The sequence below is a fragment of the Psittacula echo genome (genome assembly GCF_963264785.1).
Source record: "Psittacula echo genome assembly, chromosome: 5".
NCBI classification, from domain to species: Eukaryota; Metazoa; Chordata; class Aves; order Psittaciformes; family Psittacidae; genus Psittacula; species Psittacula echo.
In genome coordinates this window covers 87,248,658-87,275,605 of record NC_137739.1, presented here as the reverse complement: position 1 = coordinate 87,275,605, position 26,948 = coordinate 87,248,658, and the positions used below count along the sequence as shown (strand labels likewise).

The following is a 26,948-nucleotide window of genomic DNA, read 5'->3' as shown; positions in this document are numbered from 1 at the left end:
GTTTATAGGTGGGTCTGCCCTCTTGGAATGGAATCTCTGTAGCTGCTAAAGCACCCTCGTAACAGCCCAGTGTGTCACACATTCAAGCTCTGCAGTCACACTCTCTTTATAGACTGTGCCTTGGCAGTGTCACTGTGCTTCCCATAATACAAACACTTTAAAAATGCCTCTAAGGCTTTTCCTTCCCTTCAGCTTTCACCCCAAAAAGAAAGTCTTTAGGCTGAAAGGAGAACAGTACTTGTAAGTACAGACCCGTCACTTGTTAATTCACAAGTTCATTGATTGGCTTTAAAGTCATTTCTTCCACTTCTGCTTTAGATCTTTAGTCTTCTTCAATTTCTTCCGTTGCTTGGGTCCTCTTGCTGTTTCTAATTTTCTCTTCTTCTCACTGGGAAACAGGAACAAAATATCTGTTACAACTACACTAGACTCCCATCCAGCTGGGAAATTCTTGTTGTAAAAGTGGGGAAACGGTCTACATAGAAATGCGGTTGGGAGAAAATACTTCCAATTTCTTGGGTCATTTAAGCTGGTGCTAGAGAAAGCACAAACAAGAGTATGACCTAGATTTTTTTAGTGCCTTCAGATGCTGTAATCCGATTTGAATCCCAGAAGGTCTTGACTTTTAGCTCTTGTCATTGCTTTTTAAGACTTTAAGTTATATGACCTAAAGGCAATTCATATAGAGCATGTGGAATTTAGAGTACCTAGAAAAGAGCATTACCACTGACAAGTTTAAGTACACAGCTCTGTTCCTGCACTAGCAAACATGACAGAGCCCCAATCTTTATAAGCACTGACAAAGGTCTCTCATTCCTGTAAGGCTTCTGGAAACTCGCAGCTTCCAGCATTCATGAAAACAACTATGAATATACAACGGGTGGAAGAGAGATCACATAATTACTTCAGCTGTCAGGCACCCCAGGGTGGGGAAATAAGCAAACAGGCAAGCTTCAACTCTAAATCCCCAAGGAAAAGATGTGGAAAGGCTCCATGCTGGGCAAGGCAGAAGAAAGGTTAATGAAAAGGAAGGAACTGCAGAGACACAGACTCAATATTTTGCAGGCTTAAGCTCACATTTGACAGAATTCTTTTTCCCCAAATTCCCATTTTTTCCCATGGGACAACCATAGGCTCCCACCCATTAGCTCCCACAGCAAACAGGACAGGTATATGGTATGAGTTCTTTCTTTAAATGTGACCCAAGGGAGAGATGGTACCAACTTCTGTGCATGATCAGGATCAAGACTTAACCATGTCAACAGAAGAAAGTTAAATAAGCAACTAGGTTACATTACGACAGGACTACAGAGCAACAGAGAATCTACACCCTCATTTTTCCAGGAAAACTGGGAATCTATCAAGGACACTAAGTTCACTTTATCTGCATTTAATTCTTTAGATTCACTCTAATGATAAATGTTTTAATAAAGACAGCAGCGGAGTATTTCAGCTTTCTTCACCTTTTCAAACTGACAAGAGCAGCATTCTGTCCTGCTTTGCTCAGCACCTCGTTCCATTCTTCATCGTCACCCCGGATGATGTATCTAAGTGAAAAAGGTAAAGGCAAATCCAAGTAAAATTACTAGCCAAAGAGAGAAAAATAAGGGGATTATATTGTCAGACACACGATACTCTACAAACAAAGCCTCAGCAGCCAACCAAACCAGTATTTGGCAATACAGACAAAACTAGACTGGCAAAGGGATACACAATAGCTTGTCACGACTGTCAGCAGACTCAGTCCAAAGTAGGTCAACAGCAACCAAAAACTGTCCCCCTGCAAAGCTGGTCAGGGTCAAATGGAGCTCTCTCAGGAACATGCCCTATTGTAAACATCACAAAACTGTTTTATGAAGCCTCTCCTCAGAAAAGCAGAGGGCTGAGTAGAGAACATCTGTTATGAAAGCAAAAAATGAGGCCACAGAGGTTATACTTCCCATAGCAGTGGAGTACGCTTTACTTTGCCCACTCAATTTCTTAACAGACAGACCTTCCATCACTACAGCTTTAAGCCTGACAAGCTCAATCAGACCTATATTTACTATAAAATACTTCATAAAAGCTTGTAGGTTTTTTTTCTTCCCCCCCTCCAAAAAAGAGAAGGATGGTTGTGGTGATGAAGGAAGAGGATGCAAAAAGCAGTGGTTTATAATGGAAAGTTAACTGAATTAGCAGCTTTTAGACCAGCCATAAGCTTGAATTGTGCAGTTGTTCTGCATCAACCTGGGAAAAGTTGAAGACCTGCAGCTCTCTTTTGAAAGGAGAAATTAAGGCAACAATTGCTATTCAAATAAGCTCATGTTCTGGTGTTCAAGTACCTTGGAAATCACATACAAATTTAACTAGGCAAAGCAGTCATGTAACAAAATGGAGTGGCTGCTCTCCATCTCAAGTTCTTAGAGGTTTAGAATAGACTGGCCTTTGTTCATATGAGGCTGAACAATACTGGACAAAGCCTTTTCAAACCAAACCAAACAGCTCTGTCTCTTCTATTAGTTTTCTATAACCTGTATTGAAAAGTGTTCAAAATGGATTTTTGTCTGCCTCTTCTCATGGAAAACAGGAATCTACTTCTGGGTGGAAAAAGGGAACATGGTCCAAAATGACAAACAGATATGTAATGCCACCAACACTAAAAAACGGAATTAAAAGTTAAAAAATGATGGTTATATTGTTTTCCTAATGTGAATTACTTGCAAGTCACTTCAAACAGGCAGCCAAAGATTGAAAGAAGCTTTTATTCCTTTTCTCAGATTTAACAGATTCTAGAGCCAAACCAGACAACCTTCCTAGGATGTCAGTAAACAGGATTTGTAAGACAAAAAGTGGGAGAAGAGAGAGAAAGGAGAGAATCAGTGGCATGTATAACTCCTGATGGTCCAGAAAGAGAGACATCTGCTGACACTTCAAGTAAACTGCTGGTTCAGCAGCTCAGTAGCCTACAAATTGCCCAGCTCTACAGCAGTTAAAAGGCATCTTGTAGTAATACAATGTATTAAAACATTAATGCACACTGTAGTTAGTAAAAGAAGCTGTGACTGGTTGTTCTTTTTCTGTTGGTTTGAGGGTTTGATGTTTTGGGGTTTTTTGGTTAAAGAATATTAAAATTAGCCAGGTACTATTTTAATTTGAGTTGCACACACAGTTAAGCTGGATAGCAGACAACAGGACCTCGGCATCCTGGTTTGAGGAATGACTACTTCTAAAAGCAGAGGAGACTGTAAAATGACAAACAGCCCGCAGCCAGGCAGCTTGCTTTACTGCTCCACATTACAGAACTATATAACTAATATATGTATAATATACATACTCTACACAGCCAAGATAAAGAATGACACATAGATAGACAGTAAGAGCTACTACAGTGACAAAAGAGAATAGAGGTAAAAGACTAACGTGCTCAAGCTCATGCCAGTGGTACTGAGACAGAGCTGTAGACTGATCCAGCATTCCTGTTTGCAGCACATCTTCTATTTGCAGGACTGCAACAAGGAGCCAGCCCCAGCTCTTAACAGCAGTTCAGTTCTACAGCTCCACAGACAGATCCACTCTGATCAGCTGTGATTTGCCAACTTACAACCTTTGCTTTCCACTCAAACTACCAGCAGAAAAAGGGAAGTTGGTAAGTTCAGTCTTGGGAGTACGACACCCTTCTCAGGCAATGAATTTCATGCACTGAGGTGAAGAGGCGAATGGCCTTGAACTGAAGTTATTACTGAATTTAATTCATACTGCAGAGAGTGTTTTGAGTGTGAAACAAAGCAGCTGCTAACAGAGCTGACTGACAAAGACCAAGTCATTGGCTGTCAGGCACACAATACCCAAGGTCTTCATTAGTGTAGCAGCACCTCCTTATCTTACCTGGCCACTGCAGAGAATGCCCACAGCTATTTCCCATTTTCTGACGGTTTGAGATTGTGATACTGCAACTACAGCCTTGTGCACCACACTGTGCTGGTGACCCAGCATTCAAACAGATATCAGGGAAAAACTGGATTTGAGACTAAAATGGATGAATTCTTACTGTGTAAGGTCCATTTCCCTCAGCTTTCCCACTTCTTGCTTGTGTTTTTCTTGGAATTCCTTCGCAGCTTCTTCCTACAACAGCACAGTACAATGGATGCATTAAGTTCTAAGCACAACAGTGCAATGGAAGGAAAATGCCTTTCCCACTGAACGAAAAGTACATGCCCTAAAACAAATACTAGATGATCCTGAAAAGCTTCACACTTTCATGTAACCTCATTTCTATGTTGTTTGTATACATACATGTGTAATATATAAGAACATCGTGGTAGATTCTGCAGAAAATCCATGTTTCAAATTAACAAAGCATGACTAGAAGCACGTAACACAAAGCTGTCAGGTTTCAACTGCCATAATGTGACAGACATGATGTGGAATTCTTTCCATCCAAGAAAATCTAGATGACAAGGCTTCTACACTCAAGGGAATTCCATGAAGTGTTCACATATGTATCAAGAAGAAAGTTCATAATTACCAAGTCATCATTTAAAGACTTCAGTGTTGGCTCCATTACAATATCTTTTGTCGCTGCCATCTGCTCCTCCACAGCTTTTTCCTGCACTGCGTTGAACAACTGAAAATGAAATAAGCCAACACATGTAAGACTTGCTGTTTCTTCTAGGTTGTTGCTCTAACATAAATAGGAAATGCTGTCTGTCCCCATGAAACTCTTCTAACCTTGCAAATACTATCAGGCAGTTTATTTCTGATGCATACATTCCATCATACTGAAATAAAAAGCTCAAGGCTGCTTCCTGAAGCCAGAATGATACAGAGCTTTCATAAAGAGTATAAAAAAAAATCAGTCAGTACTCAATGTCACTTACATAAATGTAGAGTACTCGGAGTTTACAACATACTTTATTAATACAGCATCATTTGATTAACATTTTCAGCCAAAAGCTGCATGTGTATTTTTGTATGTTATTTTCTTCAAGGGTGTTATGCTAAGGGAGTCACCTCTCCAATGAGCCACTATGACAGACTGCACCAGCTATACTACTGTATCCTGAACCTTGAGAACTAGAAGCCCTAGGCTCAGCAAGCAACTGCAAGCAGTTTGCAAGTATTTTGTCTGTCTCACTATTTGATAACTCACCACATTACTCAATTTATCATACACATCCTAAGCACTATTATTTGGGAAAACACTATATAAATGCCATAAATTTTTCCACTGGGATTTTCACACCTTACAGAGAAATTTACAGTCAATTGTTGCGGGCACGTTAAAGATACACAGTTTTGATTGAGTTCAGTATTGGAATTTCATGTTGGTCCAATACAACTAAGTCAAAGCCTGTCACGATGCCATTACCTGCACTACTTTGCGGATGATCCTGTTGAACAGGCCCATCAGCTGACTGCTGGGCAGTTCTAACTCCTTTTCCAGTTGGTCTAGAGATTTATGCTGTAGGCCAATTCCTAGAAAAAGAGCCTGAGGAAACAACATATATTTCAGTTATAGAGGATTTTAGAGCATATACAAATATGCATTATTCTTTACACTCCCCATATTTAACCAAGTCCTTGCTCTGCTCAAGTAATACAAGGCTTCTCTGGTATGAGCTGAAGCTTTGCTCAGATGCAGTGGAACACACCTGAATTATTCTGCAGATGGCATTTGCCACTCCATACTTAGTACAGACAAATGCCTTTCTCCTGAAGTACAGATAAAAGTGGAACAAAACTATAAGCAGGAGAAATCATGAAGAGGACTACAAAAGAAGCAATTAACTGAAACTAAGTCTTTTATTAAAGATGACATGAAACAGGAAACTATTCCAAAAGTATATATACAAAGAGAAGTGAAGCATGGCTTGTTCTCACAGTGATACATACCGATTGTGCAGCAGAGAGAGAGATATCACCCATCTGGTTGAGAAAGAACATCCTGGCAATGGTAGGTACCATATCCATGATGAGATGATAGTCCACCATGTTGCGAGAGTACATCTCTAACCTCTTCAGGTCATATGGGATGAAAACTGATTCTAATTCAGCACGGCTGATGTCTGATGGGTATAAGAAAAAGCAATGCCAAGACTGCTCTTTGTAGCTATTCAGGATCTCAGTATTCCAGATGATTCTTTGTACCCCTGTAGCAGCAACCAAAACTCTTTGTGCAAGACAGATACTAAAACTTCACAAGAGAGATTACCAAATTCTCTCACAAGGATATTGAGAAAAAGTAATTTGCTTTCAAGCCAGAAGTGACTGTTAGAACTGTCTTGTCTGGCCCCTTTTTCTATACTGCCTGCTTCCCCCAGCAAGTGCTGGACTGAGCCCAATAGCATGCAGTTGAACTGAAGCCTTGCTCTTAGAAAGATATCACATTCCAACTTCCAAATTTCTAATGACAATGTTCTTCCTAAGACCCTGAGCAAGCTGCTCTGCCTACTGACCCTTGCTATTCAAGGCTTCCCTTTTAATTCCATATTGGATCTGACAGGTGTCAGTATCCATCCATGTTTTGTCATGTGCTTAGCTATTACAGTCAGAAGCCCTCTAATTCTGGGTTACTTAAATCTTTGCTCAAGAAAGCAAAGAAGAAAAAAAACCAATAAAACACCAAAACCCCACCACTCCTTGTTTCCATTGGCAGGAAATGTCCTCTTAGATTTAGTTAGAAATAAAAGCATTCTTCTGAATAATAGGAACAAACACAATGACTGACCAAGAGCAATTCATGGCACTTCATGAGAGACATCACACAATGCCTGTAGTTGAGAACTCTCATAAACATATACATGGATTTTAAACTGCAATCTAACTGAACATCATGTGCCAGGGTACTCACGTGGCTGGGGCTGCTGTTTGATGTTTTTGTTCTGCAGGATATTCAGAGCCAACGAAGGAGAGAATGTGCTGAACTGGTAGGAAAGCAGAGAAAGGAATCGCCTCCTAAAATCTATAGGACAAGATGATAAAATAAACAACTCCTGTGGACCTCTAGAATAAATAGCCCAGAAGATTCTCTAGTGTTAGCAAAATCAAAGTTACCTTTCCAGAAGGCAGTAAGCCAAGGCTCCTGTTCAGTGTCCTCCTCGTTCAGTGTCTTCAGCATGATGCACGAATGCTCACCAGTCAGGTCATTCTAACAAATAATATACAGAATCATAGAACAGTTGGAGCTGGAAAGGACCTTCAGATCATCCAGTTCCAACCCCCTGCCATGGACAGGGACACCTCACACTAAACCATGTCACCCAAGGCTTTGTCCGTTCTGGCCCTGAACACTGCCAGGGATGGAGCATTTACCACTTCTCTGGGCAACCCATTCCAGTGCCTCACCACCCTCACAGTAAAGAACTTCTTCCTTATATCTAACCTGAACTTCCTCTGTTTCAGTTAGAACCCATCACCCCTTGTCCTATCGCTGCAGTCCCTGATGAAGAGTCCCTCTCCAGCATCCTTGATATCGCTCATCCTGCCCATGAACCTTTTGCACTCTGTGCTCAACTGATGAAGACAAAGGTCTTCTAAATCAACAAGAATGCCTGCATCCACTGCTACTGATCACCACTCCTTCATGGAAAACCTATGAACTCCTAGAATTTGGGGAACTGGATGATCTTAAGGTCCTTTCCAACCCTAACTATTCTATGATTCTATGAAATCCCAGTGCTGAGGGATTTTAGCTTCTTGAGGTAACCAGGAGTCACCAGTTTGGGGAATTCCAGATACAGCTCAAGAGCCAGAAAAACAAAAGAAAAATGCAATTACATGAGACAAATTCTCCCCAAAAGTCCTATAACTGCTAGTGCTATCTTTTGTAAACACCTGCAAAAACGAGAGCAGTCTGTTCAAGGGCCACTTGTGTATTTTACCAATAACCACATTCTTAACCCTCAAAAGCTGCATTTTTTTAAGTGCAAACTACTTAGAAGACCACATTTACAACCCTAAAACTCTACTCCTTTAGTTATCTATAGGCCCAAAGAACAAAAAGGATCACAAACCAACCCCCACATGTAGCCTCAGGAAACTTTCCTGACCAACTCACTTCTCACAGAAGCTAATGGAAAGCTGCCCAGTGATTTCAATAGGGCTGGATTTCATTCAGAAACAATATGCTACTTACTGGTGTCTGCCTCAGATAAACTGGCACAAATCCAGCACGTTTCCAAAACCTGGGAAAACGGAAAAGAGAAAACACACTGAGAACGACAGAGCTGTTGATCCTACAGTAATATTTGTAGTTAAATGCAATTTATCTACCATGCAAGAACAACTGTTGAAAAGTAAGTGGAAGTCTGTAAGACAGCCTGCGGCTAATGAACACAGACAGAAAGTAGTGGCAGCAATCAAACTGGCTGAGGTTCTAACTTAGAGGAGTGAAGAATGATGACTGTGATACCAAATAATGAACAAACTTTCAAAGACTGACAGACATGACACAAGAGTTATTGCATTTGACACCATTCCAGGGCTTCCCTTAGAAACAGGAAGACAGATTTTGACCAATAATACCACAGACTCCTAAGGGATACCCTGGGGAGAGGATGAGGATTTACAGTTACTTCAAAGACTGATGATTTTCCCTGGCAACTTCCATGTTGCAAATAGTCACTTGTGGGCCAGGGAGAACCCCACACTGATCAGCAAAATCCTGCTGGCTTCCCTTTCCATCCTCCTGCATCTCAGTTGTGAACTGCTCCTCCAATTCATTTTGCCTAGGACTAGTATAAGAAGACCTGCTGAGACCAAACATATGGCATCCCAGACATAAGAAAGAAGCCAGGCCCCAGAGCAACTGTCACTGGCAGCCTACCTCCACAGGCCATGGGATGACTACTCACTCATCAGCTGTGCAGCATGCTGCAGATTTCAGCAGGAAGCCCTACAGTGTACCCTAGCCTCTCTCTATCCCACTCTTCATCCTTTTTTATCTATCCCACAAAGCTAACAGCCAAATAACTAAAAGAAAGAAGTAGTAAACCCCTTTATTCTCCCTCTCTGCCCTGAGAGGGACCATTCAAATAAAGACATCTGAGCCGTTTCCCTTATAATTTGCAAAGGTTGAGACTATTTCACAAGAACCATTCATTTCTAATGCTCTCCTCCATAGCTGAACAAGTCACCATCACATTTTGGCATGAACTTTGCAGCCATATTCACTATCACATTTTGGCATATGACAATTTACCATGACATTTTGGCATGAGCTTTGCAGCATGCTCGCCATGGAACAAACCAGGCTACAGTCCCTGTATCTGAAACACCAGAGCTGTAACATACAATAACTGACTGGGTCAGTCACAAATTGGCCTCCACTGCTCTTACTACTTCTGCTGAACTCAGTCTCATCTCTACTACAGCACCCTAGGTCCTCTGCAAGTGGGGATATGCCAGCAAGTAACCAAGATTTTAGGTGAGAAATGACTGCTTTGTTTTTAGGATTGCAACAGGAAGAATTCTGCATTACTTTGAAACTGTCTCCCAAACTATAGGTAGATTCACAACTTCCCAGTCAATGGCTGAGGAAGTCTCAGGAACCAAGATAGTTTTATAGAATATGATAATATTAAAAAAGTTTGCATCTATTACAAAATTCTATGTTTTTACAAAAAACTATGTTGGAAGGTGGAGCTAAAACTGAAGAAAAATTAATAAGTCATTTACTGCTGCAGTAACTCAGATCCTCCACAGTAAGAAAAGCAAGAAGTAGCCACAGCTGCTTGTGCAAGTCATTTACATTAGCTGGGAAACTAACAACTAACTTTGCAGTGAGCAGCAGCTCAAGCTTCTACAGGTCATAGGAAGTAGTACTTAACCTTTCCCTACTTCTTACAGGCTGCTCTTACTTCTCAGCAAAACTCAGCAATCAAAGCTAGTTACTGTTAAGAAGGGTCACAGAGACAACCAAGAAGTGAATGGGTTTGCCCTCAGGAGACGAGGAAAAGCTACCCTGAAGAATGCACTTAGGATCAACCCTACTGTACATCAAGAAAAAGTCTTATAGAAGAAATGGTTTTAGAAACCAAGTGAAATACATAGAGATAAAAAGAATATCCAAGGTGTAAAATATTCATTCAGAATATAGATATTCATATACTTTGCTCTCGTGAGACACCACTTGGAGCACTGTGTGCAGTTCTGGTGTCCTCAACATAAGAAGGACATGGAGCTGCTGGAACAAGTCCAGAGGAGGCCACGAGGATGATCGGGGTCTGGAGCAGCTCCCATACAAAGGCAGGCTGAGAACATTGGGGCTGTTCAGCCTGGAGAAGAGAAGGCTGCATGGGAGACCTTCCAGTGTCTGAAGGAGGCCTACAAGGATGCTGGAGAGGGACTCTTCATCAGGGATGAGAGTGACAGGACAAACAGTGATGGGTTTAAACTGAAACAGGGGAAGTTCAGGTTAGATATAGGGACGAAGTTCTTTAGTGTGAAGGTGGTGAGGATAATAATAATGATACATATGGTTATAATTTATAGTCATATTTTGCACTATATAACCAGCAAATAGAATAACGTCTTACTTGAGTAATTTTGGTGTTAGGCCATAAGACACCCCTAGATAGTCCAGGCTTTCAGCTTGTCTCTCGCTCAGTTTGAGAAGTAGAGGAGGCAAGTCTTTCCGAGGTGTCATAACCTCTTCTAATAAACTAACAGTCTGAAAAAGAAAGTGGAAATGGGTTAGTAGCAATCCTCACAGAATCTGAAAATGACATCTCTTATCCTGCATAAAAATAAGTATTTCCTCTTTACAGGGAGAAATCATTATCAAGACTTACAGTGACAAACCGCTTAGCACAACAGAAAATACAGGAAATGCACTGAGCTCCATACCTCACTGCTTACAGTTGCAATTTCTTTTGGCTTTTGAACTGGCTTTTCTTCCAAACATGGGAATTTGCCTTCATAGTACATCTGCAGTAAAGTCAGAGCTCTGCTGCCATAGCCCATCTGTCAAGTAGGAACAATACATAATAAGCAAACAAAATCAGTGCAGAGATCACTCAGTCACTGCAAAAACACATTTTCTTTGCTGCACAGCAGCTCCATGAAGGACACTACAGAACCTGGATGTCTGAAATCACATTGAGAGCCCAGTTTAGGAGTGTGTAATAATTCTTGGTGCTTAACTCTGGCACTCAGAAAATGCCAAACACCAGTGTGAACATTTGGCAATCTCACAATAAATACCACTGGATCTGGACTGTATACTGCTGCTCAGGATGCTGGCACTGGTGTGCTTACCTCCCAGGGGAAGCAATGCCCTAGCCTGCTGGGCATCTGACCACTTCCATGTGCCTGACCTCATTCTGTTACTGCTGCTGGCTCAGTCCTCACGCTTAAAGTGCTAAAAACAACTGGGTTCAAAAAAATACTTTACCCCTTGATAATCTGGATGAACAGCAATCCGAACAACACGGCCACCAGAGAGGCCCCCAAAGTCCGGATCTTGGAACTGCGTAAGAGACAAAAGTCAATTTAAGGAACAGGCATGGGTACTCTGGAAATAATAAACAGTGCTGAAACCTAGCTTGAGTGTGAGCACACAGCCAAATTGTTCACCTGCTCTGAAATGGTCCAAGGAATAAGATCACCAGAAGCTTTCTTTCCCCTAGAAAGGCTGTTCATGATAGATTGGCGAGAGATCTCTCCCTCCATGCACACCTGCCAGAAAAGGTAAAAGACCATTAATAAATGTTTTCTCCTACAGTCCCCCCGCTACAGCAGAATCAAAACCTACACTCAGTTGTTGAGCCCATTGTGCAGTATTGACATTTCATGTGATCCCCTGCTCTGCAACATGATGAGCAAACATATATGCACCAACAGGCTCTGCCCCTAAAAGCTGTTTCAAAAAGTCCATAAACAGCAAATGTGAAAGCTCATTCCACCAATATTTCTCTTAAAATGTCATGTATTTTTCATGTAAATGGGGCTTTTTCTTTGAATAAACAGTATCTCTAACTAGCTGCATCGCACAGATGATTGAGAATCTGGGTTTTTAACGAAGAAAGGATACAGTCAGATATCAAACAGACAAGGGGTGAAATATTCCTACATCTCTAAGCATGCACACCTGAGGAGTTTGCATTTTTGCAGTCCTACTGCAAATAAGAGGAGTGCTAGAAACAAGGGATTAGCAGAGTGAACCAGTGAACCAATTTTCCTTGCAGGAAGTTGAAATGGGAGGACGAAGTCATCTCTTGAAGCAGTTCAGCTCCTCAGAAGGCTTCTCAGCCTAAGATACCAATTACTCCTAGCTAGTACACTCCTGTCATACTAGACTGAGTATAGTGTGTCACAGCAGTGTACTGTAAAGTTCACTTCACAGGTACGCTCTGCTCTCTTACCTGAACAACAGCAAGAACTTCTGGTAATGAATTCTGGGTAGGTGGAACAGGTGGCAAAAGGCAAAAAAGATGGTGGGCAGGAGCATCAGACAGCATCTGGAGGTCATTGGGTGAGTTCTGGAGGGTAAAGACATACCAGAAATAAAGAATTATTCCATAAGAAGAGCTTCAAAGTCCAATGTAACATCAGTAGCTGGCTCCTCTATTTTCTGAATTTAGGGCTGTTAAGAAACTTGGAACTAGTACAGTACTGATGGATAAGAAGCTCACAGACCACTTCATGGCTGTTAAACTCCCAGGCAGCATCTGTTTTTCTCAAGTGAAACCTCCTGTTTTGATATGTATACAACTGAACTTTCTGTTTTTATATAGCTACTTATCTCTTGAACTACCAAACCTTAAAGAATTTTAAGTGTCATATGTTTAGTACTCAGTATTTATGGATGTCCTGGGTTCAGCAGCAGCAGTCATTTTTTCTCCTTCTTAGTAGCTGTTGCAGCACTGTGTTTTTGACTTTCGGCCTGGGAACAAAGCTGATAACACCGATGTTTAGACTGATCAAGGACTTTGTGAGTCTCATGCTCTGCCAGGGAGGAGGAGAAGCTTGGAGGAAGCAGGGACAGGACACTTGACCCAAACTAGCCAAAGAGGTATTCCATACCACAGCACGTCATGCCCAGGATGTAGAACTGAGAGTTCCCAGAAGGGTGAGATCACTGCGGGGTGGGGGCAAGGTACCGGTTGGTGAGCGGTTGTATTCTCTTCCTTGTTATTTCCTTTATCATTATTATTATTAGTGGTAGCAGTAGTGAGTTGTGTTATACCTTAGTTATTAAACTGTTCTTATCTCAACCCGTGGGAGTTGCATTCTTTCGATTCTGCTCCCCGTCCCTCCAGGAGCGGAGGGAAGAAAGGTGGGGGGGGAAGTAGACTTCGTGGTTCTGATTTACTGCCTGGGCTTAAACCACGACAATGGACTTCCCCACTCACTAGTGACTTACTAGTCACCCATGGTCCTGAAACTTTGAGATGAATTATTACTCTTTTCAGTAGAACAATGGCACTATTCTTGCGGTTAACTCGAGGCTACTAGAATATGGTAAAGAGAACTGCAAAAGAGATTCATCACTGACACTGTTCTGACAAGTTTGTAGGCTCATCCAGAACTTAGTCAAGAATTTCTCAAAACAAAAATATTCAAGATATCTGTAAATCCAGTATATTCAGCCAAGACCAAGGAAGAGATCTCTCCTTTATCAGAGGAAGAAGAATACAGATCTGTATGTAAGATGCAACTGAAGCTGTTCAGAAACCTCAATCAGGCCAATTCACTTAGACTGTCATAACAAACACTGCTCCCTCCATAACATTCCTAGCTGGAATTTTGATAGAAGTAGCATGAGCTTTACCTTGTAGTGTGAAGCCACATAGAGGGCCATCAATCTCTGTAGAAAAACTTCTGATGCTCTGTGGTAACAAAACAGTGTGTCTCTATTTACATAATATCTAACCACAAGGGTTAAGGAAACAACCTCCTCTGAAACAAGGCAAAAGCTCCTTGCTGGTTTAGAAGTATTTTCAGTACAGCCTTGGGCTCCATGCTGGCTTGTGCTCTTAGACGCTACAGTTCTACCCACAAGAATGAGTGACTTTGGACAGTACTGATAGCCTTCACATCCTCCCACTTTAAAGCTAATCCTTTAATAACTCCAGCAAGGATTTTCCTTCATTTAACCCTTCTTTTGGATCATCTCTGCAGTAAAACTGGAGTTTGGTAATGTCCTGGTAAGACACACCATCAGTCTTAAAGGGCAGTGGTAAGAACTTAACTCCAGAAGTGTGGTCTTAATAGACTTCTGCCAGAAGATCATGTGCTGAGGTTATCACATTAGCTGGAGAACCCACTATTAATTAGCTTGCAAAAGCCACCTTCACCTGCAAGCATATTGTGATGAGAGCACAACATTGGAGTAAGGATACAGGTCACAAGCCTCAGGCAGTGGGCAGCCAGAGATGATTCTGGTGATGTTGAGACAGTCCAGGCAGAGCAGATCATTCAGCCACTTTTCAACTGGGTCACCAGGCGCATATCTGATTGACTCATGGAGGGAGACTTCATGCAACATACGAGCTGCAAAAAGATGTCAGAAGAGGATCTAGTGTTGGAAGTTACAGCTCACAAAAAATCCAGTAAGATCAGTGTCCTTTGAAGGGCTCCCAGATTAGAACATCATTACTTACACAGCTTTCATCCCTTAAAAGCCTTTACAGCTGAAAATCATGAGGAAAAAACAGGAGAATTCCTTCATTTTCCCATACTATTACCCTCCACCTGCAAAGTACATGGACACATGGGATATCCACAGGGCTTGCCAGCAGCAGCACTGGAGATCACAATCATACACCAGTGCAGACCACAATAGAATACCTGAGGCAAGTTTAGCTGTAGCTGTAGATTTGTTCTCTGCTGTCATGGTGATTTGGGTCTGTGCACTCTGCTGACGGAGCTGCTGAATGAGCTTCAGAGACAGTGATCGACCAGTACCCTCATACCTGAAAAGGAGAAGACAAAAGTGTGAAGCAAATAATCAAACAGGAACCCTAAGCATGGGGAAGCTCCAGGACAGAACTAGGCTGCCATCCAGAGCCCTGTGAGGGCCTCAACAATCTGTGAGAATCCTTTTGATGTTTGTAGCCCCGAAAGCCAACCCTATCCTGGGCTGCATCAAAAGGAGTGTGACCAGCAGGTCGACGGAGGTGATCCTGCCCCTCTACTCTGCTCTCATGAGACCTCACTTGGAGCATTGTGTGCAGTTCTGGTGTCCTCAACATAAAAAGGACATGGAACTGTTGGAACAAGTCCAGAGGAGGCCACGAGGATGATCAGGGGACTGGAGCACCTCCTGTATGAAGACAGGTTGAGAAAGTTGGGGCTGTTCGGCCTGGAGAAGAGAAGGCTGCATGGAGACCTCATAGCAGCCTTCCAGTATCTGAAGGGGGCCTATAAAGATGCTGGGGAGGGACTCTTCATCAGGGACTGTAGTGACAGGACAAGGGGTAACGGGTTAAAACTTGAACAGAGGAAGTTTAGATTGGATCTAAGAAAGAAGTTCTTTACTGTTACGGTGGTGAGGCACTGGAATGGGCTGCCCAGGGAGGTTGTGAATGCTCCATCCCTGGCAGTGTTCAAGGCCAGGTTGGATGAGGCCTTGGGTGACATGGTTTAGTGTGAGGTGTTCCTGCCCATGGCAGGGGGCTTGGAACTGGATGATCTTAAGGTCCTTTCCAACCCTAACTATTCTATGATTCTATGCTCTTTGGCATGTAGGACAGGGCAGCCTAGCCTGTCACTTTCTCAGTCTCACCATACTGTAAGGAAGACAATTCTTCCCTCTTTCCTAGCAGACTACAGAATTCTGTTTATGTATTTACTCCTTACAGCAGAACAGAGAAGGTGCAAGTCCATAAGAAAAGGAAAGCAGCAAGTTCAAGAACTGACTCTTGGTTATTTTAAGGAGCAGTTCCACAACAGATCAAGAATTAGCATGACCTGATGTAATAGTGTAACAAAAAAATGTACTGTAGATAAGAAATGGTCCACTGGCACTTGCACAACTGCTTTCTCAGGTAGAAAGCTGCTGCTCAAACCTTACCCATTGATTGTAGAAGCCATGAAAACAAGATAAGGGCCCAGCAGGTTCTTCACCAGGGGCAGAGGAATGGCAGCAGCTTCATCAATCACAACAAGTTCAGCTTGACCCAGTTTCACAGAATCAGCAGGGTGTATGTACTGCAAGGAATGAGATTACACCATTATTGTCAACAGCAGCTCATCTGGGAATTAGGGAGATGTCAGAGTTGTCAGAATTGGTGAAAAGCTACTTTAGGTCCCAGTTCTCCAGCACCATCAAGCCAGAGACGGATACATGAAAACAAATAGTTGGGAGAGGGTTCATGTTACCCTAACAAGGGTCACACATCTTGTTCTGTGTATTTCCACACAAACTTATCTGCAGAGATCATAAAAATGAAGGAAATCTCATCACTAGAAACATATGCTCTTCCTTCACTGCCTCTTTCACCTTTCTTTGCTTTTGTTTTAAGAAGAAACTCATAATTAATTCCATTAAGGAAGCTTTGTAACCCACAAATTATTCACAAAAAGAAGCAAGCTATTTTGTGAAAGTCTCTCACCAGAAAAAAAGGTCTGGTTTTAAAACAAAATCAATCAGAATAGTTACACATCACATAAAATGCACATGTTTACAGTCAAAACAAGCATGGGTAAAGCCAACAGCTAGGAACAAAAAGTAGACAGGAAAGAGTGCAAAACAGGCCAGTTACCTGAATGGTCTGTCTGTGCTCCTTGAACACATTCACCCTGACAACAGCCTTGTTAAACTCTGGATTTAAAGACTGAACAATCTCGTAGTCCAGATGTTCCTGAAAGAAAACATTGTTAAACGGTAAGAACAAGCCAAGATCTAAGTATTGTTTACCATTATCATCAAAATAAGCTCACTAAGACAACATGGTTATTTCAGATTCCAGTTAAAAACTCATATAACAAAAGCTTCAGAGGTCTGAGAACCGAGAAATCATTTACTTATGTTAAAAACTATTTTACAAAGAAACTGATTTACCCAGCTTAAAAATAAAGAAGGAAACATAACTGTACTATGATTCCATGATTCATTTTTGCAGAACACTACTAAAAGGTTGGTAGCTGATATATGTAAATAAAAATCACAGATGAGATGCAAGACTCCTCCTAAAACAGGACTGCTGTGAAAGTACTGTAAACCAGTCAGATCTCCTTACCTGATACTGCAGCGCATCAAAGCCTTTAAAGATGAACTCAAAGAGAGTGTGAAGGTTATCGGGGCTCGGAGATGTGACAAAGATATTGGAGTAACTGCACAGAAAAATACAGCAGGAGTTTAACTCTTTTTCTAACAAATTTTACATATACATACTAAGTATGTACACTAAGTATGTATGTATACTAAGTAGAAAGTTTTCTTTCTATGAGGGGTTGATTTTACCTATTAACCAAACCACAGGAGATTCCTTTAGCCACTTGTTTATGATGTGTGATTATTTTGCTTTTCAAAGACTGAGGGGTTTTTATTACTATAAGATAGAAAAACTTGAATATCCATGTATGCAACAATCAAAAGATAGAAGAAGAATAAAAAGGAGGGATGCGGTACTTGAATAAATTACAAGTATATTCAGATCCTGTCATCTTTTCTTTTAAACTCATGGCTGCACATCAAGCCTGGGAGACTGGGGGGAATAACTCACCCAAAAGCTACTGCTCCAGCAATAGCCAGTCCCAAAGCAGCAGATTTACCCCGTCCCCTGGCTGCTGTTAATGCCACAGTGCTCTGTAGAGTCTTCTCAGAAATGGCTTCAATGAATTTTAGAACTGCTTTTGCCTGATGGAAAAAATAGAAACCAAACATCAGCTGTGTTTAAACTGCATTACTTACACTTACCACTACTACGTCTTCTTTCCTAGAACAGGAAAAAGGAAGAAAAAGACAAGACAGGAGAGCAGAACATTAAAACCCGGATGAATAATACGCAAGAAGTGGTAATCTTTACCCACTGAGTCCTTGAAATACCTAGGTCAAAACACAGATTAACAACCAGTACAGCAACTCTCAATTACTACCCCCATCGCACTGACCATAGAGCATATTCACCAAGATGGGAAGAGGCACACTGCTCTCCTAGGACGCAGATGAACATATCCAGACAGTGAGAAGACCTACTATAAAAGGGCTTAAGTACTGCACAGCTCTGGGAGCCACTGGGCTGAATTGCAGCTTCTTAGTGGATACTCCAAAACAGGAAAGATAACTGCAAGAGGGCTTTCATTTGCACTAGTCAGTGATTTTCAAACTGGAGTAAAAAACATGTAAGGGAGGCAGGAATAGGGGCATATTAAAACACAATATGCATTTTCAATTCCTATTTGGAACTGAAATGAACAGAAACTTCAGGTTAAGTTTCCTGTTTATTTCAAACCCTGAGAGCTCATCATCTTTTTAAATGTGGACTTCTCCAGATGAGCTTCCTGTCTCCATTCTTGTCCTTCCACTTATTCTCAACTTCAAGAAGAAAATCACTGACACTGCCATTGAGCTGCTATCTCCAATTGATTTTTCAAGGAAATTCTAAGCCCGGATCCATCACTGCTCACACTAAGATTTGATCACATGCACCATGAGACACGCTAAGGCGACCTGTCAAGCACAGAGTATCTCAGATGTAAACACCACACCAACCTGATCCAGGGTTTTACAGCCATCCACCAAAACTCCTACAGGCTGTGTATCCTGCAAGCTCTCCTTCAGTTCTTTCAGCTCCATGTCCTGTGGCCGGAGGCTATCTTCCTGCAAGACAGGATTAGTAAAGGTGGGCACAATTACAGATTTAACGTTTCAATTTTAATGCATCTTTAGGAGAATGGTTACACAAGATGTGGATAACCTGCCTTCCTCACGCTTGGAAGAAACCAAAGAAAGGATATTTCAGTACATGATGACTGGAGAACAGCACTGCTAGGAAGAAGGGACCATTTCTGAAGAATTTAATTCATGTTTCAGTCTTCAGGCTACGATCTTTGTTGTACTTGTCACGGCAGGTGTACATATTGCTATGCAGGGGGGAAAACTACTGTAGCAGCAATACATCAATTTTCAAAGCAATGTAAGAGTTTCAAAGGCAAGCAATAAACTTGGATGCAAAAGCAATCCATTTTAAATGGGAATTATTTCTGATTTTCCTTACTGACATTTAAAAATACAAAGGCATCAGTCTATCCATCTAACAAATAAGCCTTGTGCTGCTGTCAGTATTATTCTAATGCTAAAGGGGAATTGTTTTCTAAAATCAGTGCTGTGTTAAAGTGTTTTTACCATCTCTGACAGAATCTAAGTTGGTATTTCTTAAGCCACATGAAACAGTTAAAAAGCTTCAAGATTTCTGTCTAAAACTGGTTCCATTTTACCTTTGTCTACAGCTGAAAGTGAATACATCAAAAGGATGTATTTCTAACAGTGCAAACTATGTCTGGTTTATACTCAGTGAATACTTCCTGAGATGTGGCATGTGTAGCTCAGAAACAACCACCACAGCTTTTAGGTGTCAGAGGCCTCCTGAGCTTGTAATATGCTTATTTCCGAAGAGTTTTCCCACCCTCCAACCATCAAAAGGTCTTTTTATTTGCCTCATCCCAACTGTCCATCAGCTTGAATCTCTCTATGCACTTCTGAAACAGCAACCACAGATATTAAGCTTCCCTTCATTTGGCTGAACAGCATCAGAGCAAAATCAATAAATACAGGCAAGAACACACACAAAAACCTATGACAGAAAAAAAGGCAAGGAGGAAAGGAAAGGAAAGAAAAGACAACTTCCCATGCTGCACCCATACCAGGTGTAACTTCTGCAGCATATTCTAATTCCTCTCTGCAAGACCATGATTTGATATAAAGGAGGGTGAAAGCTTTCTTAACACACCATGGTTAATTCAAACCAATTTCTCCCAAGGAAAACTGCTAACACTGGTTACTGACCTGAGACTGTGGTGGGACTGGTGTGATATTCGCAATGTGACTGGAGATGGGCAAGATATTGAGCTGATCATCAATCACAATGCAGTTCTTGCATGAGGCCAGAGACAGAATGAACCTGAGCAGTGAAGCAAAGGCAACTCAGTAAAAACACCAGTAACACAATTGAATTTTGGTAGTTAATTTAAGCTCTTTGCTAAACCCAGACCTAGTATTTACAGCTACAGCTACTTACAGCTGAGCTACAACTGGTAATATGCCTCTTACCATAAAATCAGGATCACTCACACAAAACAAGTATGCTCTTACCAGGATGTCTCCAATGAAGACTAACTGAAGATCATACACCCAGAGATCATTTAAACAGGAGGCAGCTCCATAAAAGTGTAAGACTTGAATCCACAGTAGTTGTGGCCCCCAAAGACTGCACTCAGTGCTGGTTATTCATCCTAACTTCTGACATTCCATAACCACCTGCATACTAAAGACTGATTTCTGCAATTTTCCTGTGGCTGGAGGGAGGGCTCACTCAGTAAAAGCTGCTGCTTCTATACAACAAAAGCAGGGAGAACACCTTGACAAGACATTTCTACAACCATACAGAATACTCCACACTCATCAGTTTTATGTTTTACAGTAGTGCAGTGTCTGAACTTTGGTGCATCTGAAGCCTGTTTCTACAGAGCACTTCAAGAAAGGAACTCAGAACAGTTTACAAATTTGGGTCTATTTGCATATAGCCCTTGTAACACATGCCAAATTTTTTGATATAATCCCTCCAACAAAGTGTTCATTTCCAGAATAGGACATGGGAACTTCACTGAGGCAGCCAAGAAGCCCTATTCCCAGGCAAACCTACAGGATGCTTCTCTAATATGAATACAAGATGTTGTTCCAGCTGTTTTCCTTGGATGTACAGCTTTGACCCTTTACATTCCTAATAACTTACCTCTCATTGAACCGTCCTATCACATCCTGGTGTGCCTCTGTTCTGTACCGAGAGTGCACATCCTGAAACAGAAAGACAGTCAGTCTGAAGAAGGAACAGCAGTAACAGTGGTTATGTCCAAGATCATTACTTATGGTACCTTGACATGGATTTGATGGATGGACCACCTGGTGGATAAGGAATTGGCTGGATAATCACACTCAAAGGGGGCCTACAAGGAATCTGGAGAGGGACTTTTGACAAGGACGCGTAGAGACAAGACGAGGGGGAATGGTTTTAAATGGAGAGAGGGGAGATTTAGATGAGACGTTAGAAAGAAGTTCTTCCCTGTGAGGGTGCTGAGGCGCTGGCACAGGGTGCCCAAAGAAGCTGTGGCTGCCCCATCCCTGGCAGTGTTCAAGGCCAGGTTGGACACAGGGGCTTGGAGCAAGCTGCTCTAGTGGAAGGTGTCCCTGCCTGTGGCAGGGGATTGGAACTGGATGAGCTTTCAGGCCCCTTCCAAGTCAAACCAGTCTGGGATTCTCTTCCATGCCTGTGGACTACTCTCCCTTTCCACTAACACTGCATCCCAGGCAGGATTCTGATTTTCTGTTTGTTGAGAAACATCCGCATCTTCCAAATACTTCTAAAAAATATACTTTTCCCAACAATTCTTTCACAATGATCTTACTTCTCCTTGCCCGAATTAAAGGTCAACTCTGCCAGGTACAGAACATTTCAAACACTTCAGAGATGCTACGAAAAAATAGTCTATCACTTTAATTCACTTACAGGCATTATTATTAAAGGAAACAGTTTCTTCTCTAGGTGTAAGTATACTCGGTGTGAATCATTTGTTTCTAAAAATATACAGTAATTGTGAAGCTCATTTTACCTAGCAACAGGTCACAGAACCATCAAAGGGCCTATTTCTTACTTGACTTGCTGTCACATGCGCAGATAGAATAAATATTTTCCAAGACTATAGCGAAACAAAATATCACAATTGTATTTCTAAATGACAGCATTTTCTTCTTTGTAACTGTAATTTCAAGACACAGAAATGCCTAAGCATAAGATATTTAATCACAGATGAATGAAAGAGCAGGGAAGATGACGGAAGGAAGATCACAGCCCATAACAAAAGCAGAATAAACCCTCTTAGCATCACCACAATGCACTTGCTCAAACAAAAGAGATACATAACGTTGAACATACCATGGTCATTGTATAGAGCTGCTTCAGTGAGTTCATAGTCCTCAGGAGAATCACCACAATTCCACCACCTTCTACTGTTTCAATAGTTCTAGCAAGCAGGTTTGGAGTCAAGGCTTCAAAATCCTAGGAGATATATACAATTCTGAAGTTGTCAAGAGTTTATCAGTGCAACCAGAACCAACTAAAAGGAACAGAAAGACTAAAAACATTATTCCTCAAAGTTTAACTCATGCTTAACTTCTGCATTAACCACTGTTCCATTAAAATTCAACCAACAAGGCTACGTCATCCTCACAAAACTTCTAAAAGATACACAAGACCATCATAATTTAAGTAACAGAAGCAACAAATACTGTTCCTGCAGCATTTATGCTGAAAGCCACTGATACTTGTACGATGTCCCTTTTAAGTCAAAAGGTTGACTCCTTACCTGAAGTACACACATGCCGAAAGTGTTGCCAAGAATCTTGTGAGTCTCATTGTAATAGCAGTAGCGAATGTTTGTGGCTGCTATGAACAACTCAAAAGGGTCATCTTCCTTGATGTTTAAAGTTCCGCTTTTAATCTTCTTCTGCAGTTGTCTCATCCTCTTCTTCCGGTGGCTGGAGAACAAAATTATACACAAGTTTTCTTGAAAAAAGGTTTGAGAGCAGTGCCTTCAGGCTTAGGGTCATGTCTATCTTATATCACAATTGCTGCTTTCATGGTGTGTTCCAATGTGCCATCAGCCCAGCGTGGTGGGTATCACCCAGAATCAGCTGGGTTTGCAAGAAACTGAAGTGCTTCGTCAGAATCAAGTAGTGCCTTTGTGTGCAGAATGCAAGAATGACACAAATCTAAGAACTAAAATTTAAGCATTTTTTCAAAATGTAGGTATTCCAATGCTTAGTGTGCACTCAGTCCTAAATATGGCTGAGGAGCTCAGGAATTAAAGTTTGGGCCTTCTGAGGTTCAAAAGGTGAGGGAGAGATTGACCCAAGACAACTGAACTAGTGTTAGAGCTCCAAAAGGAAACCAGAGGTACCTACTGCTGGTGTCAGCTGTATTACAGTGACCAAGTTTTAGTTCTGGAAGACCAAACTTCTTGTAGCCCCTCCAAGAACTAATCCTGGTTTTCACTACAACCAAATCACACAACCTATGCTCAGCAGACTAGACACAGAGCTTTTGCTTCACACAGAGCAGTGATCACAGCACAAGTCACAAGAGCTATCTTACCTGCTAAAGCCCAGCTCCTTTTTGTAACACCATAGAACAGAGGGTCTGGCCTTTACAGTTGCTTTGGACAACATGTGATGGAGTATAACCACCTGCCAAAACACAGGAACAATTACCAACAACTGGGCTCATAAGGTAACATTGAAGAGCAAAATTCTTTTCTGTACTTGATTTTACAGGTATGAGTTTACCAAGCAGCCCTTTGCAAAACAGAAGGATCCCTCGACATGTTGTGAGGGTTATGCTCCTTTTTACACAGACCTGTGCAACTGAACCTTCTCCAGGGCTGCATGACACTGAAGACACCAAAGTACACCTTCCAGAGTACTTGTCAGCACTCTGGCAGAACTCTAACAAGTGCACAAACAGATTATTCCAGGCTAAATACAGTTCCTGCTATTTGTCACTTTAATAGAGATTTTGCACAACATATTTCAGACTTCTACAGTTTAACAAGATTTCCTTTTGCATGTTTATCTGCTAGCAGGTACGGCATCCCACCTCACTGCTTCATATCCTGCACATTCCTGCTGCTTTGGAATCCAACTCATCAATGAAAATCCTGAACACAACCAGACTCAAGAGATGTCCCACCAGAACTCACCCATCCACTTGAGCAGTAAATGAATGACAACTCTCTACAACTGCCTGACAGGAGGATGGAGCCAGGAGGGGGTTGGGCTCTGCTCCCAAGGAACAAGGGATGGGACAAGAGGAACCGGCCTCAAGCTGCACCAGGGCAGGTTTAGATGGAGATGAGGAACAGTTCCTGCTCCAGAGGGTGCTCAGGCATTGGCACAGGCTGCCCAGGGCAGGGCTGGAGACACTGTCCCTGGAAGTGCTCACACACCGTGTAGAAGAGGCCCTCAGCAACATGGCTTAGTGGCAGTTGCAGTGCTGGGGAACTTGTTGGTCTTGATGGTCTTCAAGGTCTTTTCCAACCTGGTTGACTCTATGATTCTATGACAACTTTCTTGTAAAGCCACCTGATTGTTATTTCCTAAGTTTTTTTCTGACTAGTTTCTCCTTCTCCCATGAACTGGAGCTAACTGAACTGACTTATCCTAAAATATCATGGATTTGCCATGCTGTTCTTCCCCTTTCCACTTAAAAAATACAAGTCTAGAGTCTAAAGAGAAACAAATCTAGTGGTTCACGTCTTCCATACAACGCTATTGAGTAGGTCCAGCCAAGGTCCTGGTGTGATGACATCCACAAGATGACTTTGTACATAGAACACCATTTGAGGGCAAACCCATAACATCTTGTGACAGAACTGAGATAGGGAAAAAAGCTCCAGTTAGCCAGAAAATGAAATATATTTTGCCCAGTTTAAAAAAAAACCCAAACAATTCCAATATGCCTGTAGCATTTTTAATGTAATATTCATGTGTTTCTCAAACAGATATTGAAAGGCAAAGTCTCCTAAATCATTTCTAAGGCTCTTTTGCCTTAAAATTCACTTAGAGGTGATCCCCCCCTCTATTCAACCCTGGTGAAGCCACATCTGGAGCACTGTGCCCAGTCTGCGATCTTCAGTACAGGACAGACAAGGAGCTACTGGAGAGGGTCCAGCGGAGGCCACAAGGATGCTCAGGGGTCTGGAGCACCGCTCTTATGAGGAGAGATTGCAGGAGCTGGCCCTGTTTAGTCTATAGAAGAGCAGACTGAGAGATCTCATTAATGCAGATCAACAGCTCGAAGGCGGGGGCCAGGAGGATGATACCAGGCTCTTTCCAGTGGCGCTCAGTGACAGGACGAGAAGCAACGGCCATAAACTAAAGAAGTTTCACCTCAACATGACTCAGAACTTTCTTATATTGAGGGTGGCAGAGCACTGGAACGGGCTGCTCTACTGAGGCAGAGTCTCCCTCTCTGGACACATTCAAACCCCACCGTGGACACGTTCCTGTCTAACCTGCTCTGGGTGGCCCTGCCTTGGACTAGATGATGTCCAGAGGCCCCTTCCAACCCTGATGATTCTGCACCCTGAGACGAGTTCCCTCGGCCAGGCTGAGGCACGACACTTCAATGCACTCCACCGCTCTCCGCGTGGATTTACTGAGGTAAACCCCGGTTCCGGGCGGTCACGGACCATCCGTTCACCCGAGGCCCGGTTCAGTACCAGCACCATCCCCCGGCAGAGGCTCACCTGGTCCTTGCCGCGGTCGCCGACCACCACGAAGAGGGCCCGCTGCCGCTCCGCCACCCCATTCTCGATCAGCACCCGAATGCGGTTGTCAACCTTTCGCCGCTGCATGGCTGCGGGGCGCGAAGGGCTCCCTCACGAAGGGGCCGCCGAACCGAACCGAGCCGAGCCGAGCCGAACCGAGCCGAGCCGAGCCGAGCCGAGCGCCGCCCCGTCCCCCCGCCTCAGTCAGCAACCGAATGGTGCCGGCAGCCCGCGGCAAACCACGTGGGACCGGCGAGGACCAGGGCGCGCGCGTCGCGCACTGCCGTAAGCCCCCCTCCGAGGCTGTCCGTGTCGTTCGCCTGCGCGGGAGGTAACTATGTAATAATACATAACCCTGTGTAATCATATCTAGTAATTTTATGTTTTAAGCAGCGTGCAAGCTGTTCCTCCACATGGGAGTGTCGCGGAGGAGTTGTGGAAACACACACGCAGTGATCAAGGCCCCGCCGGCGCGCTCGTTAACTCACAGTGTTCCCGGTGTAGGAACGGTGCCGTTTGCGCCCGCGGGCCCCTGGAGGAACCGGGAGACGGCGGCGGGACGGTGAAGCGGTGGGGCGGTGGCGGCGGGGTCCCGCAGCAGCGCCCCTGCCTCAGGGCGCCCGCGAGAGGCCCCCGGCGCCGATGGGCGTGAGGGACCGGAAGGAGGCGCCAAGCGGGTTTCCCACGCGGGGTTTGCTCCCCAGCGCCGTTTCCCCACGCGGATCCTTCGTGCCAGGTTTCCCCATGAGCTTTGGGATGTTGGGGTTTGCTTTCACGCTCTTTTCTACCCCGCAAGATTTTCCCACGCAGGATTCTTTTCTCCTACGGTTGTATCTCTGTGCATTCACCCCGCCAGGCCTTCATTCCCCTTCTTTCATTTCTATCCCCCATCTTTTCCCCACATCTTTTTTTTTTTTTCTCCTCCATCTTTTCTTTTTCTCCCATCTTTTCCCACACTTTTTTCCCCTCCAAGTTTTTTTCCCTACAAGTCTTTTTTCACTCCTATTTTGCCCACACATCTTTTTTCCCCTCAACTTTCCCCCATGTGTTTCTTTCACACTTTTCTCCCCTGCGCCTCTCTTCCCCACACTTCCCCCTCCCTCTTTCCTTTACCCCATCCACTTTACATTTCTCTTTACACATACATCTCTCTATCCAGCTCCTGCCCTTTTCATTCTCACCTGTGTGAACTGCCTCGTCACTTCTCATATGTTCCATTTCTCCATCTTCTTCCCTGTCCTGATGTTTAAATTCTTTCCTGTGTTTCTTGTACCCCACTGCTTTATATATCGTCCTGTCTCTTTCTCTTTATTTCTTAGAATCATAGAATAGTTAGGGTTGGAAAGGACCTTAAGATCATCCAGTTCCAACCCCCCTGCCATGGGCAGGGACACCTCACGCTAAACCATGCCACCCAAGGCCTCATCCAACCTGGCCTTGAACACTGCCAGGGATGGAGCATTCACAACTTCCCTGGGCAACCC

General features: G+C 42.9%; 1 protein-coding gene across 1 annotated transcript; it reads right to left on the bottom strand.

Moving 5' to 3' along the window:
• Nucleotides 1-251: 251 nt before the first annotated feature.
• Nucleotides 252-25,551, bottom strand: NAT10 (N-acetyltransferase 10; the record flags this gene model as incomplete). The annotated part of the gene is made up of 28 exons (XM_080619518.1): nt 252-388; nt 1,464-1,547; nt 4,028-4,101; nt 4,505-4,603; nt 5,348-5,467; nt 5,872-6,044; nt 6,830-6,940; nt 7,033-7,126; nt 8,114-8,162; nt 10,515-10,648; nt 10,825-10,941; nt 11,372-11,446; nt 11,554-11,655; nt 12,342-12,458; nt 13,751-13,847; nt 14,322-14,472; nt 14,770-14,894; nt 15,995-16,131; nt 16,686-16,784; nt 17,163-17,256; nt 17,649-17,782; nt 18,638-18,745; nt 19,931-20,045; nt 20,877-20,938; nt 22,074-22,196; nt 22,504-22,675; nt 23,292-23,383; nt 25,444-25,551. The coding sequence occupies 28 exons, from the start codon at nt 25,549-25,551 to the stop codon at nt 295-297; spliced, it is 3,060 nt and encodes a 1,019-aa protein (XP_080475644.1). The 3' UTR covers nt 252-294.
• Nucleotides 25,552-26,948: the final 1,397 nt, after the last annotated feature.